The sequence below is a fragment of the Apus apus genome, chromosome 13 (assembly GCF_020740795.1).
Source record: "Apus apus isolate bApuApu2 chromosome 13, bApuApu2.pri.cur, whole genome shotgun sequence".
Lineage (NCBI taxonomy): Eukaryota > Metazoa > Chordata > Aves > Apodiformes > Apodidae > Apus > Apus apus.
In genome coordinates this window covers 119578-135418 of record NC_067294.1, presented here as the reverse complement: position 1 = coordinate 135418, position 15841 = coordinate 119578, and the positions used below count along the sequence as shown (strand labels likewise).

The 15841-nt window shown below is 43.5% G+C and overlaps 2 protein-coding genes across 3 annotated transcripts in view; both read left to right on the top strand.

Moving 5' to 3' along the window:
* The window catches only part of LOC127390072 (C-terminal-binding protein 2), a 40447-nt gene extending 35465 nt beyond the window's left edge, over window positions 1-4982 (top strand). For both annotated transcript variants that reach the window (XM_051631233.1, XM_051631234.1), the window contains 2 exons: window positions 462-582; window positions 1589-4982. In XM_051631233.1, the coding sequence (XP_051487193.1) occupies window positions 462-582; window positions 1589-1760 (293 nt within the window). In that variant the 3' untranslated portion in view covers window positions 1761-4982. The remainder of the gene's footprint in view (window positions 1-461; window positions 583-1588) is intronic.
* Window positions 4983-6532: 1550 nt separating this feature from the next.
* KDM3B (lysine demethylase 3B) overlaps window positions 6533-15841 on the top strand; it is a 54265-nt gene continuing 44956 nt past the window's right edge. Inside the window, exon 1 of the mRNA XM_051631223.1 lies at window positions 6533-6812. Coding sequence (XP_051487183.1) covers window positions 6642-6812 — 171 coding nt within the window. The 5' untranslated portion in view covers window positions 6533-6641. The remainder of the gene's footprint in view (window positions 6813-15841) is intronic.

The window sequence follows — 15841 nt, the reverse complement described above, 5'->3', positions numbered from 1 at the left end:
CTAAGTAACTGCTTTCTGGAACTGGAGCCTAAGTTGACAATTGTCTCTGCCTTCTGAGAAACTCGTAACTAATGCTGAGGTGGCACTTCCCCTCCCTGGGAAAACCTTGTTCCTAGCACATCTTCCAAATCCTTTGTAGTAATTCCTTTAACAGTTATACTGTACACTTGTTTCTGAACTAGCACGTATTGTGGCTTGGGGAAGGCAAGGCTTGGCAATTGCAGTTTGTGGCCAATAATTTCCACAAGATCACAGAAGTGGGAAGAAGAATCAGTTTCTTTTCTTCTTCAGAGACCAGTTGTTTAGAGGGCAGGGGGTGTTCTCCCCTGTCAAGTGTTATCCTGTGGAGGTAGATGGAAAAAAACGTGCATTTCCTTTCTACTTTCCTTTGTAAATGCTTCAGCAAATGAGCCCTTCTTGGCTGTGTCAGGGGTTTTTTGTCATTCTTTGTGCTCTCATAGGTCACATACCTGATGTTTTGAGGAACTGTGTTAATAAGGAGTACTTGATGTTAGCAGCTCAGTGGTCCAGTATTGATCCTGCAACTGTCCACCCAGAACTCAACGGAGCTGCAGCTTACAGGTGAGATATGTAGGTTGTCCAAGTACTTCCAAGCGTGTCTTCCTCCTGAAGACATCCCTCTTTGGGTTTGAGAACTGCTTGTCCTTGCAAGCAGGTATGTTTCTGTTCCTATACATGCTGTGTATGAGCTCTTTCCAGAAGCTTAAGAGCAGCATTTCTGAAGCTGTACTAAGTTTTAACATTTACTTGGTGGTATTTAGTTCCAGCTTCATACTGGCTTATTTTTCCAAATCCTTGCAAGACTGCCCAAATCTTAACACAAGAAAGACTTTGGGTGCCTGAAAAGAGGTCTGGATCTTGACATTTAGAAGTCGTGCGTATCATTAGGGCTGTGTAAACAGAGCACAGTTCTTACCTGTAGCCAAAATACGACTGTTGGTGGATCTGGGCAATGGCCTAGACAGGCTGTATTTCAGTTTGTCTGTTCAAGACCCGCCAAGCGACTGTGTGCACGTTGCTTCCCTTTTGTTTTTCTCCCATCTGCGAAGTAGGAAATACAGTCTCCTCCCTTCTCCCACAGACCTATAGAGGTTCGTATATATTTATGGGGAAGGCACAGGGAAGAAGGGAAGGATGGTTCGTTAGCAATTAATGAGTATCACTCTCTGGTTTGTCATCTTAACATCTAGCTGTTTTACTAGCTCAGCTCCTTTTTCTTAGAGCCCAGTGGAAGATAACTGGCAGCTTGCACTCCTGCTGATGGGGAGGGAATTTACAGCCCTTTCAGGTACCTTCATACAGTGTCTCACACTGTTTTCCACTGGAGATAAATTTTCTACCTATTGTGCAAATACTTAGTATGTGACCTAAGACAGCTCTGCCTGCAAACAGGTGTCATTCAGGGTTAGGATGTAACTGCTACTCTTCATCTTGGGAAATGTTTTGTCTCGGAGCATTTCTGTTGGAAAGAGGGACTTGTATTCAGCAGGTGCCTGAGGGCACAGCTTGTTTCCTCTTGAATAATTCTGTTTGACAAGCATGTAATTTTTGTTTCTGTTGGTTTCAGGTTTCCTCAAGGAGTAGTGGGAGTAGCCACCCCTGGGCTACCAGAGCCACCAGTAGTGGAAGGGATTGTAGCTCATGGGATCCCTTCTGTTTCTCACTCTGCACCTCGTACCCCTTCCCCAGGAGAGACGAGCAAACTGGATGCAGACAGAGAGATTCCTGCTGACCAATAGCAGCATCTTTCTCTCCCCTCTGGCAGCAGAAAAAAGGAGAAGGATAGCTCCTCCTAGGACCTTTAACACCCTACAGAGACTGTTTCCTGTTCGTACAGGACAGGAGAATGCATTTCATTACTGGCAAACTTTAGCTCTTGCCTTTATTTTGTAACCCTTTAGTTTTAATCTCTCAATGAATCTTTCTCCTTCTCTGGGGCAGGGCAGCAGTGACCTTGCCTCCCCTTGGAAATAGTTGGTTTAACCAATGATTTTTCCCATATATCTGCCTCAGTGGTCTGTGACAGGGAATTGTCCTTGTGCACTTGAAAACAGAAGTGGAGCTGCCTGATCAGGGATGACCCTCAGTGTTCTAACACCAGACTTCAGTGCACACTTTTCAGTTGTGACTTGTAGCTTGAATTTAATTTGGCTGAACCTCTCTAAGTGTAGCCATGGAGAATATTAGAAAATTATTAGTGAATTGGAGAAAGTTGTGACTATTGTCATTATTTTGCCCTTGGTAGAACACAGCCTAGGCTCAGCTCTATGTGTTATTTCACTTGTTTTAATTCAGGTTTCCTGTGAGAACAGACATAGTGCAGGCGTTGCTAGTTCTTGTTCATACAAGTTTTGTCTATGCAGTACTAGGCCTGAAGCTAAAAGTGTCAAGTCTCAAAGCCAGCCTTGTAAATAATTTGGAAGGGATTAAAGTGTCATCAAATGTGTTCTGGTGGCCACTGTGTTTGTGAGCTTGAGAATAGTTCACCCTGAAGTCTGTGTAACTTGTGAGAAGGCAAGAGAATGCAGAAGTGGGAAAAACTGCACTGGCAGATAAGCAGCTGTAACTTGCAGTTGCTGATTCCTCACACACGTACCTCACGGTCTAATGGTGGTGTTTATCCACAAGGTATTGATCATGTTAGAATTTAAGCTTTGGACTACAGATTAATTGTTGTTGTTGGCATAACAGCATCACCTAGAAGCAACATACCAGTGCTAGGGACACTTGTCTCTCTGCTGATGGAGAAGGCAGCTTTTAGCAGCTGCCCACATTACTGTACTTAGCTCTGCTGGCATACACTGACTGCAACTCCAGTAGTGGGCAGGGAAGAGAGTGTTTTTTTACATGAATAAGCTTTGTGATACTAAAGGAGAAAGAACATTCCTGGATTGTCACCTGAAGCCAAGGCAGGATTGTTGCTCTCCAGTCTTTTCCCATTTCCCAAATGATAGAACATGAATCACTTTTTTGAGGGATATGGAGCTTGGCAAAACAGGTTCCACAGAAGATTTTCTTTGATTCCAAATCTTCCTTTAATTTCATCTTGTTACTTTCCATACTCAAGATGTAACAATTCCTGATTGATTTCTTCATGTGTAGGTGTAAAAAGTAGGTGCTATATGGGGGATGTATCCTGTGTGTGGGTTTCTCTGCCTCCCTTTATTCTTCCCTCTGTTGTATGTCCATGACTGGAAGCTGAACAGCTGGGAACGGACTGGAAATACACCTTGAACTGTGGACAAAATCCTCTGTTTAGGCTGTTTACAGTTTGTGAAGCTGAGGAAGGCTCTTAGAGTCAGTAAGTTTGCAGATTTTTTTCCTGGTTTAAATCTTCTCCAATACTGCCTTCATATAATGGTGTGCTACTGATAGAGTGAAGTGATTTATTGCTTTCTCCTCTACACCCCTACTCTCCCCAGCAATTAAAAGCAAGGAAAACAGGCAAGAAGTAAACTTCAGGTGTTTTTTCACAAATTTTACATTTTAACTCTAGCATTAGTGAGATGATATTAGTTCTCTAGTGCTGAGTGTCTTTTTTTGATAAGGCATTTGTCTCCGTGAAGGTTCTTGGCTTCTGTGTTTTCATGGATGATGCTGATTATACTTGGAACCCATATACCTCCTTGGCTGCTCAGGTTTAGCAGGTCAGACTGGGACTGGTGGTGGGCACAAGTTACAGAAGAACTTTTCTGAACAAAAGCTAAGAGCTCAGAAGCACTTTGATTGCAGCTGTACCTAAAATGACCAGCAGCACTTTCCTGAGTTTTCTTATGTCTAGGAAATCTAAATTTACAAGCTACTAGCTCAGAAAGCTGTTCTTCTGACAGACAGATGGGGAAGTTTTTCAGGAACTGAGAGCTCATCTTCTGTCTGTTGCCACAGGAGGGAAGCAGTCTGTCAATAGCTACTCTTTCCTTATCTGCTGCTGAAAATTCCTGCCCTGCTTAGAGGCTCAGGTCTGAGATTAGTTTGTGGTAAGGGGCTTCTATCTCTGACCTTTGTGAATACAGAGAATCAGAGTATGCTGACCTTGTCTCTTCTAGAGCACAGTGCAAGGTAGATTTTTTTTTTTTAAGGCAGCAATTATTTTTTTTTTCTTCTTAACTGCAAATATCTCTATAGACCAGTTAAATAATTGAGCAGAGGAAGAGTGGAAGTATCTCATTTGGGGGACACTTGAGTTTCTCCTTTCTCATTTTTGGTGCCTAGATACACTGGTGACTAGTGAGCATAGGAGTTAAAGAACTGATGTCATAAGAGGTATTTCCAATATGGGCACTGAGCAGTTGAGGCTGACAGCACTGATAGTGGCTCTGTTCTATCAAACACTGTGTAGGCTGGTGATTGGATATTAAGGTAATTTTCTTCCTGATTGAAGCCACAGCAGAAAACATTGAGGTAAAAATGAACAGAACCCTGATCATGACCTCAAAGGAGGACTCTGTGCTGTAGGATTACTCTGCTTGTGTGCCATTTGTACCTCTGCTTAGAAACTGAACCTGTTGCCACCAGATGAAGGCTGTTCTGAACAGATAGAAAAATGTACCATTACTAACATATGTTGTGGTCTTCTCCATCCCTGAGTGCCAAGTTCATTGTTAGTACTCTCTCCTGTGAGATAAATTGATTTGCAGGTCCCTCCCCCAAGCTTAGTGCAGTATACGAAAGTGGGAGGATTTTTCTATTTTTTTTCTTTTCTTTTCAAATGCCTTCCTTCAGAACTAGTGCAGAGCTTTAATCCCAAAGAACAGAAGTCTCCCAGGGTAAGGCAGGAATGCCCTGGCTGCACTAATCTGCTTACAGGAGGTGCTCACACTGTCCCAAGGTACATTCTGTTTGTCAGGGTCACTGCTGCTGACCAGCTTTTTTATAGAGGACTCAAGAGTTTCAGAAATATATTTTTGTAGACAATGACTAAACTGTGAAACATTGAAATAAAGCATGTAAACAAAAACTTACAGCACTGTCCTCTGTACAGATGTTTTTCTCACGTCAGTTCTCTTCTGACTCGTTAGGAAATGTTTGATTACTTCTTGGATATATTTTAATAAAATTCTCCAAAGAATGTGGCTGCTGTCTATGGAAGGGGTGGCCTTAGATAACATATTGAAGGGGAAGGTTGAAAACCTGTACAGGTAAGGTCTGCATCAGTCCTCTAATTAGTGAAGCTGGATCTTCCACACAGTGACTCCCTGGGTCAGCCACTCTGTCTCCTGGAGCAGTGACCATCTCAAGGCTGTGAAGGTGGCAGACTGGAGAAGCCACCTTCAGTGGTTAAGGGATAGCTTTGGATGTAGACTGGTGTTTGCTTACATGACTTCTCACAAGTTGAAATTGTGGTACAAATTCTGTACAGCAGAAGAGAGTAGAGTTTTGATGCCACTGATGTTGGTTCTTAAGTTCTATGTAGTTTTCGTAATACCAAAGGCAGACCCTGCTTCCAAAAAAGACAGTATTTTGAACCTTTTCTTGATGTAATCATCTGTTCATAATTTTATCTCTGTGCCACATCAGTACTAATATGACACTATGAAGAGTACAGATAATGGGATGAAAAGCAGTTCTGAGGACAGGCACCTGGTATTGGGCATTGCCTTACCCATTGCCCAGGAGAGCAGATGGCATCCCTCTAACCAGCAAGTAAAAAAAGATTAAATGCTGTCATCTATTTAAAAGAACCTGGCAAAAAAAAAGTGAAAGGAAGTAACTTGCCTTTGTTGCTGCTAATTTAGTGTTACATGTGACTCCCAGAGTGAGGAAACAGCACATGCACAAGAAAAGTAAGAAAATCCATAGGAAAATCCGTAAGAAAATCCTTGTGGTGTGGAAGAGAACACCTGCTCCAGTTCCTATCAGTGCTACCGTGTCTTAACTGCACAAGCAGACACCTCGGGTTCCATGTAATTTCTTTAACGGTGCAGGATTCTGAAGTATTTTGAGGTTCAAGTATTTGAAAAGGAGCAGGGTCAGGGCCCTGCACTATCTGGCTGATGGTGACCGCTGCGCTCTGTTACCATGAGCTTGTACCTGGGCGGCCGCTCAACAAGCGCGCTCCCCAGCTGCCCCGCTGGAAGGCCCAGCAGCCGCACGGCGGGGCTCGGGCACGGCGGGGCTCGGGCACGGCGGGGCCGCCGGCCTCTGAAGCCCCTGCGCCGCGGGGCCCGCAGCTCAAGCTGTTACTGTTCTGGTTTTTGTCTGCGTTTACCTCGGCATTTAGGCAAAACCTCCTCGATTCCTGCGGCAACTTCAGGTTTTGACCGCGGCGGTCCCGCGAGGCCGCACGGCGGGAAGGGCCATCGCCGCGGCTGCTCCCGCGGGCCTGAACCGGCCCCTCCGCCGGGGCACTGCCCGCCTGCCCCCTCGGGCCGGGCCGCAGGCGCGGGCGGCTCCCGGGCCCGGCCAGCCCCGGGGTTGCGGGCCCGGGCGCGCGGGGCGGGGCGGGGCGGCGCGGGGCATTGTGGGTCAGAGGAAGGGGGGCGTGCAGCGAGGTGCATGCCGGGATCGCGGCGGGCGGCGCTCGGAGGCCCAGCGCGGGGAGCCCCTGCTCGCTGTTTCGGGGCGTCGGCGGCGACCGGTGGGCTCGGGCCGGTGGCGGCGGAGGCTCCTGCCCGTCGGGGATGGCGGACGCGGCGGCCTCCCCCGTGGGGAAGCGGCTCCTGCTGCTGCTGGCGGCGGGGCCGGGCGAAGGCGAGGCGGTGGGGCCGGAGCCGGGGCCTGCGCTGCCCTCCCGGGCCTGGCGGAGCGGCACGGTGCGGGCCATGAGCGGAGCCGTGCCCCAGGACCTGGCGGTGAGGCCCCGGCGGCGGCGGTGGTGGGAGGTTGGGGCGACGGGGAGCGGCGGGCGGGGACGCCACGGGTCGGGCCACCCGCGTGGGCCGCAGCCTCCCTGCGCGGGGCGGTGCGGGGCCGCGGGGCGGTGCGGGGCCGCGGTGCGGGGCGGTGCGGGGCCGCGGTGCGGGGCGGTGCGGGGCGGTGCGGGGCCGCGGGGCGCCCCCTTCCCCGGCGGCGGTGGCAGCGCCGGCCCCGCGCCCTGCCCGGCGCTCCCGCGGGGCCTGCCGGGGCGCTGCGGGCCCGGCCCCGCCGGCTGCCGGGCGTGCGGCCTTTCGGGGCGGGGTTGGAGTAACGCACCTGGGCTGCTGCTCCTGATGCCGGTGGTCTGCGGGTAACCGCTGCGTGTTGGCTTCGGTGGGGGTTTTGCCGGGAAGATGTTACGCAGCCCTGGTCGGCCGGAGCGATGCCCCGTGTTTGAAGGCATCATTTTGAAGCGGGGATTATCGATTTTATTCCTAGATTTTGTTTTCAGCTGTAGGGTTCTGTGCTTCGTGTGATGTGTTTAAACACTCCCTGGCATTTGTTTGGTTCGTTTCTGGTATAGCTCAGTGAGATGCTTGCTTGGTTGAAGATTTTTAAAAGAGCTCTTACAAGATACCTGTGCTGTTGCTCTTTCCATGGGTCAGTTCTGCAAGTATTTGCTTTAAGTGATGGCCTGCTTTGGAGAGCTGCTGGCACGCCTCTGAGCACTGTGGCTGTTAAAATGCCCCATGTTAGGGGAAATGAGGTTCTGTGAAGACTTCTGTTAGTTCTCTTTATGATTAGCATTTTAAAATTCGTTGATGCAGTAAATTCTTTGACCTTCTTTGTGGAGTTCCAACTTGGGGAAGTTTTCTTGACCTTCTACAGTGATGCTGCTTTCCTTGGCCTTGTTTGAGAACTGCAGCTAGGGCTGTCAGGAGGAAGTAGAGGGCCTGGCACCCACCCTGTGTCTGTGATTGAGACCTGTGGTGATGCACTCTAGCTGCTCCCTTATTTTTTTGAGGAGGAGGGAGGACAATGCAGAAAAGGGATCTTTGAAAGGAAGATGGGACAAGTGTTTGAGACGCTAGCTGAAACATGGAAATGTGTTTGGGCTAAGACCTGGTCTGGAGAGCTGCTCATGTAGCAGACTGCGTGTGCGTCATCGCTGCTCTTGCATTATGGAATCATCCATCCCAAATATGAGTGTGATGGAATTAATTCTTGGGGTGCCTGATGTTGTTACTGTTTTGGTGGAGGGACTGGTGGAGTCTTGCCTTTTTTTGGTTGTTTTGGTTTGTTTGGGATTTTTTTGTGGATCTCTATCCAATAAAAGGTAATTAATTGCTGTCCAAGTATATGATACCTGTTAGACTACCCTAGCAAAGTAAAAATCAACTTCTCTGCTTGATAGAAGAGGAATAGGATTTTTTGGGTGGTTTTTTTTTTGTTCAGCACTGCAGTTCTCACCCCAGTTCCTTTTATCAATAGTCTTCCATTTAGTGCAGTTTCAGGGATGCAGCTCTTTCTAAACAGTGTATTCTCCAGATCTGTACAAGAACTCTTAAATGTGTGTAAAATACTCAAAAGATTTTTCAGTTCTGTAACGAAGAGTATTTACTGTTGTCTTGGAACCCTCCATGTATAATGAACGCTGCTTTGACAACAATAACAGTGTGCTATCAAAAAAAGTAAGCTGTCTCTTTTAAACTCATTTTGCTAGCAGAAGTGACAAGTTGGCACCAAGCAGTCAACCACAGTTTAGGAAATACTCATCTAAAGTAAAGTTAGAATGTGGCCTAGGTCTGAAAAAGGCTAGGAAAGAATCTGTTCCACTCTTTGGATTACTTAAATGTGCTTTCTTGTAAGCTTTCCTGTATGGATAGTTTCACCTACCAGCCTGGAGTCTGACACTGGGCTTTCAGAAATACAAAATTGCAGTCAAAGATCTACACCTTTCCAAAGCAGAAAACTCAGGAATAGGCAAGAAGTAGACAACTTAAGCATTTCAGAAAGCAGCCATAATAGCTTTATTTTTTTTTTTTTAACGTAGGGATTTTAGAAAACTATTAACTTTTCTGATGGGGTAAAGCCTCTGAAAAGGTTTTGCTTTTTTCTCCTGTATAAGTGTGTTTATAGAAGTAGCTCTTAAGTATTTTATAAAATGTGGGATCATCTAATTATGGTTAGTCCACAAATATATAAGGGTCAATCCTAGTTGTGCCGTCTTCAGAAGAAATCCTGAGGAAAAACTGTTCTGCTCAGTCTTGTCCTGGTATTGTAAAAGGACATGTTACATGTTCATGGCAAAGCAGCTCAACCTGTCTTATGCAGGACCATGCTGCTTTTGCTTACGTGGAAAATAAGTGTGTGAAATGACTGTTTAATTGCATAGACACTATACAGATACTGTGGAAGTTAGAAGGCCCTGGGTACAGGGTGTGTAGAGTAGGACTGTCTTGGAATAATCGCATATGCCTCTTATAGAAAGGATTGTGATGTTTTGTTTTCCTCCCTTTGTGGATAGTAAGTTATGTCCCACAGAAGTTTTTTATGTCTGAGTTTTTATCTGCTTCCTAGAGTCGTCTGCACATAGAATGTGTTCTGAAGGCATTTTCACTTTTAAACATGTCAATTATATGGCCTAATGAAAACATGTAGTTATCAAAAATACCTTATTCATAAGGGATTTCATTGAATAAACTTGAAATTTAGAAATTAACTGAGTTATGCATTAAGCTTCATTTACTTTGCAAGTATCAAAACTGTTTAAGTTAACCGTAAGTATCAGGGAATTTCAACTAGTTTTTCTAACTAGGTCACAGTAGAGGAAAAAAAAGAATCTTCCTGTCTGGAGACTGCATGTAGTAGGCAAGGGACACTGAAGCCCTGAAAGACTGGATTTAGATTTTTGTGCTCTCAAGCAGTTTTCAGATGCTACTTGGAAGTCCTGTGGACAATAAAGAATAATGTGGTAAAGTGTTCGTGTCCTGCCTGTTTGGGATAGGGAGGTTCTTGCCAGCTGTGCCTATGTGTCTGCTGCAGAATTTCAGTTCTCTCTGGTGGGGACTGAGTGGGGATTCAAACTGCAGCAGATACGGAAAGAGCAGTTTTTCAGACAGAGTTTATACTGGGAGCCCAGGGAAGCAGTGGAAGGTTCACAATAAGATGGCATTGTATGAGCCAAGGATTTGCTTTTTGCTTTATATGCCGCTGTATTGGTCTTCATTTCTTTCTGTCCTACAGAGGTGGATCATGCAGGATCCATATTCCTGGATCACTCTTCCCTTCAGCAAGGCACATGTTTGCATATCGAAAGAGGATGTGAGGGAGATGGAGCACGGAAAGTGGTCTGGGCTTTGTCTGGCTTCCTCAGTAGTGTCTTCTCTTGCTGCTCTTGAAGTCAGAATACTGGGATGTGTGGGTGCTGGTAAAGCCAGGAGGTGCATCTTTAACACTTCTTGTTGTAAAAGAGCTGTTTAAGCAGGATACCAAAAGCTCTTTTAAATAAAATTTTAATCACTTTGGAAGTAAAATACAGTTCTTGTAAGAAAGCTGACTGCAGAAGCAGTGGGGGTGTGTTTTTTCCACTTCCTCTGTGATACTTTGGTGGCCTAAGTACAAAGTACTATGAGTGCTTGTTATGCCACCATGATTTTCTCTGATAGTGTTTCTGTCCTCCCATGTGTGAAATACACATCCATGCTGAAAAACTTGCATTCTTAAGGTGAGCAATGTCTTCTGTGACTCTACTGGTTACTCAGGGCTCAATAGGGTTATCAGGGATTCTGAAACCATTTATACTACTGAAACGCAAGGACCAGGAGTGATTTGAAGGGAAGGGACTAGCTCTGCATTTGTAGCTTATGGAAGCATAAGTTTACATTATTTATTAAAAAAAAAAAAAAAAAGAGTCTTGGCTTCTTTGGTAGTGTAACTGCAGCAGAGGAAACTTGGTGTGACTTGCAAAATTCTCGGAAGGATCTTGGCAGATCTGAAGAGTTGATCAAATTGTAGAGGAGGAGTGGGGTGGATACTCAAGCTAATGAGCCTTCCCAGTCTTGTGCTGTCTCTGGTGTGCCTGTGCAGAGCTCAGCAAGTAGTAAGGGGCAGGGCAGATGGTGGCTGTGGGAGGAATTGGTAGGACTGGTCTCGGCAGTGGTGTTACCAGGGCTGTGGAAGGGATCAAAATTGCTAATCCTTCCACCAGCAGGCTGCCAGGTGGGAGTTTACTGAAATTATGCTTAGCTGTAGAATCACACACAGCATGACCACTCAATTTTAATTGGTGAGGAGCTGTAAAGTAAGTTTTTGCTCATCTGGTAGTAGATGCTCTGTGGAGCTCACTGACTTGTAAGTATTGAATTGACTTTGGAGGGTCCATCTTCCTCCTTCTTTGTGGTGTTTTGCAGCAGAATCAAAGATTTCAAATTCCCTAGTTCAGACACAGTGAACTGTGATTGTTTTGACTTAGGAAAATTGCTGCTTAAATAGGCTTACTGTTCAAAATGTGTGTTCAAGGAATCTCACTATAGAGTTAACCCATCCTCATTATATGTAGTGTTAATTGCATCTACAAGTTTTATTCATACTAATATAAGCGATATTAAAAGTTGTAGGGTTCTTGCATGTTAAATTCATAGGGATATTCACATCCAGCTTTTACAAGTGAAAACTGGAAAGTTACACTGTACTAGCAAAGTCTCTGCAGGAAGCTCTTAGGTGTTTGCATTTGCAGATCAAACTGTTGCCTTTTGAAGAAGTTGGATGTTCCAATTACAGGAAAAAGAGATTTAGAGATCTCATCAAAATTATTTGGTTTGACCTTTTGAATATTGTTTTGTAGTGGTGATATGTAGCAACAGAAACAAGCAAAAAAGGCTAGAAAAATAAAATGTGCTTTGGCAAGACCTTAGACTTCTCATCATTGTCAAAACATGTTTTGTCAAAACATGTAGCGTGTTTTACCTTTGGTGCTTTATTTTCTTGGGTGAGCAACATGTACGTAGTAGGCACAGGGCTTGCTTTTTACCAAATAAAATGCCATAAGCTGGGAAAGTAGAAACCATGTTTTACGGTCTCTTTGGTAAATATATAGTCACTTCATTTAGCTGAATTTTTAGTTATACTTGTAGAAAGCAGTAGGCTCAGTAAGAGCTATGCAAATAGAGTAAAATTTAGCAAGTTGAATACTAGTGCATATAAACATAATTTAGGTTCTTGTCTTGACACATTTGCTGCTGTATTTTTCTCTCAGGCAAATGTATGTGTCACACTTCAAATAAAAACAAAAGACTGAATAGTGTATTTGTAATGGCAGTAGTCCAGCAATGTAACTGGTAAAGTTTTTGAGCTACAGGTTGGTAGATCAGAGTCCATTTTTCCATTCAAACAGTTGCAGAAAATCAGATTTCTGTAACATCCATGCTAAGATGTTTTCTCAGTTTTCAGTGAAAATACTAGAAGTTTCAAAGGTTTCTTCTGTTTCTTTGTGCTTCTAGGTGTGACTGCAGTACAGTGCCGGGTGCAGGAATTCCTGTGGAATACTAGCAGTTGCATACTTTGTTCTGTCAGGTTTCAAATGGAAGACTGATTGTTTTGTAGGAGGTGAAAACACATGGACTTGCGGATTTGGAGCAACTTCTACTTGAAATGCAAGTGATTATGACAAAGTTGTTTGGGGTTTTTGTCTTGAGTATTACTGTATTACATCTTGGCTTTGAAGGCAGTCCATTTCCTAAATGTTTTTGATTAAAAAGGTAGGCCAGTTAACCAAGCAACTGCTTCAAGAAATCTGTTTTGTAGTTTTAACTTCTGAAGGTCCAAGGCATTATTTTTTTTTCTGTAGGAAAACAATATTTGCATGGGGTATGTATGTATATACTCCTTGGGCAAGTTGTTTGTGCTGAGTAGGTGTTTTCTTTTGGCCGATCTTGTTCTGTGCTTCAGTGAATTCCTTGACTGTTAGTTAGACTTACCATTCTTTTTTTTCCTTCAGGGTGTATCTTGTGCTTAGTCATGTCTCCAGGGTTTTTCCATGCACGTATTCTGACTTCTCTCTGTTGCCCCCCACATGCTTGAAATTTTTGCAGAGCTCCCACTTTTTTAACCAACTTCCAAACTGGAAGTGCCTTCAAAGTGTTTCTGTATAGCCATATCATTTTCCTGCACACGTTTGGAGAAATGGCTTACTAAGAAGACTTAGGCAGTATAATGAAAGTTTGTGTATAATTTCCATGTTAGTTGTTTAATAGCTTTTTAGCACCATCACACAATACATTTGCTTGTACAGTAACTTCTCTTTATAGAGTGCTCTCTGAGTAGTCCTAATGCTTCCAGTCTACTGCTGGTTACTGAACCAAAACAAAACTCGGTTTTGCTTCCACGTAGTTATTGTCCTGAGGTCACTGTGCTTGTGACTCCAGTCACTTTGCAATTCTTTGTGCTTTCCCTGTGAAGTTGTTGGTGTCTGCATCTAATAATATGTGCTACCTCCTTTTGAGTAGATCCTCTATTTTATCAGGGCACCCAACTTTTCAGTCAGTGACAGACCTATTTTCTTCTGTAGTTTCTAAGTATTTCATTTTGAAAGTGTTCTTATTGCAAGCTTATCTGGAGTTGGAAAAAATCTTTCTACTTCTGTCTCATCAATGATTAATTGATTGTGCTCTTCTGAGGTGGCCCTGTGTGGTAGTGACTGCCTTGTTGGCAGTACTGGCTGTTGGAAGTCCCTTTCTAGTACTGCACCTACACTAGATGGTGCTGCTCTGTTTGCAAAACACAAATATGGGAAGGTTTTCTTGTATAGTCCAGTTTTCTTTGCAGTTTTTACATGCTTAGCAGACATTTTGGCATCTTTCTGGATTTCCTCAAAAAATCTGTGGTTTTATAGATCTCTACCTTGTTCATTTTTACATTAATAACTGTATTCAGAGATCAATTTCATTCGTTACAGCTGCTTAGTATGCTAAATGGCATTGAGGTGGGTGACTGGGGACAGGTGTACAAGTTTTTTGACATTCTAAAAACGAGGATCATTTTCTATTTAAGAAGAATAGCTTTGGTTTCTTATTTTCAGATTGTTGAGAATGTGGCATTAAGCTCTGGGTTAAAGCTTTCCTTTGAGATTGGATTTGAACTATAGTCATGTGGTCTGTCATCTAATAAGCTAAAATATTTTTTTACTGTATCAAATATTATTATAAAACTCAGCAAAAATTAGAGCATTGCTACTTTATCGCTAATGTTTTTTCAAGGAAGATACCAAACTTGGAAAGCAGAGGAAAAAGAGAGGCAAACCAGAGTTAGCAATTGGAATAGCACATTTTCAGAGGTTGCGATTGTAAGAACTTCCAAAATCTCCTCAGACTTTTCTATGGTCTGCATAAGGTACTGCTAGACTTGAGGCTAGGAATGTCTCTAAAGAAATTTGATACTTTTTATGCCGGCTTTATCAGTGACATTATGAAATATGTCGCAATAATAATACTATGGCTCTGATACTTGCTATTTTAAAACTTAAAATTTTCATCCTCCTTTTACTATTCCTCTTGGATTTTTGCAAATCCCAGCCTTTGTTTTCAGAGCAGTGCCATGTAACACTTTGAATGCTGAACTTCAGGTGAGATACAGTAAGAGTAAGTTCTTTGTATAATTTATAAGCTATGTAGTCAAGACTTCCTTTCACTTTTAACTCCTGCCATTTATTACCATTCTTTTTTTTGCAGCCCAGTCTCCAGTCCTCACCTGAAACTTACTCTAGTATTTGGCAAACCACTGTTATTTTCTAGTAGGTATCTGATTCATTCTTTCTTATTTTTAAAGACAGCTGCTATATTTGCCACTTGCCAGTTATACAGGTAGTAGTTTTAAATTGTTTTAAAAATCTGGGTATCAAACCTGCAATTTGAGATGGTGTTTTTCCTTCAGAGTTCTGAACTGGAGGTCCTTGCCCTTTTCTTGCTGATAATTGGGTTGTAGAATTCTTGGGATTAGGAACAGCCTACGTGGATTTCTACGTGATTTCTTCTGTGACACAGAAGATGTCGTAATCTCTACAATCCAAATGGTTGCAGAAGGAAACTGTAGTAAAAAAAGTTGTCTTGTTGTTATTTCACTGAAGTATTTTTAATGATACTTTGTGTGGAGTGCAGGCAGACATCAGGTAAAGATGCATTTCAGGAGAAATAGCAATAAAAATCACAGTATTTGAAATACATCTTTCCAGAACAAATTTTTTCTGTGAAACTCATACTTTCCAAGAACTCAAGTATTTCAAGTTACTAATAGCAGAGAAAATGCAGAACTGTTAATTTTAGTATAAATTATGAGAAAAGGTGTCACTTTTTGAGGATAGGCCTGGGGAGTGATGAATGAGTTCTTAGTGCACAATCTGGGCGGGTGCTGCTTCAAAAGGCAGTCTGTCTCTGGCTGTGTGGCAAGGAGGTTTCTGATGGCAGGAAGTTTCTGTAGGAATGCAAACATTTTCTGAAATAAAGTTCCTCTTAAAAAGCAGAGCATAGTGATTAACATATTTGGCTCTGCCTGGTGTGAAATGCAGCTCAACTACTGGATTAATTTCAGAGTGTGGGGGTTGCTGCATAACTGGCTAGAGATCAGCTTGCACAGCGTGGCACTGTAGCTGATGTGCACGGCACTGCAGGTTTGGTTCAGTTGGTTTGATGGACTCATGTTGACCATGCAGCCAGAGGGCTATGGGTGATTTGACTTGGATAGCATTTGTTATCCAAGAGTGATGCCTGGAACAGTAATTATTTGTGTGTGTGTAAACCAAAACTGTCTTAATCAGCTGATATCTGAAAGTGTTCAGCTGCTTGACAGTTGTGAGTCTTGCTGGATGAAGTGGGAAAAAATTGTAGTGCAGCATGTGGGAGAGCTGATAGTCCAGTACTTTATTTTCCTGCTCTTATATGTGTGAGAAAAATCTTGTCAATGAAGACTTCGATGGAGGAGTTTGATCAGATGTTATTAAGCCAAGGTAGTAAGCAGCTACTATCAAAAAGAA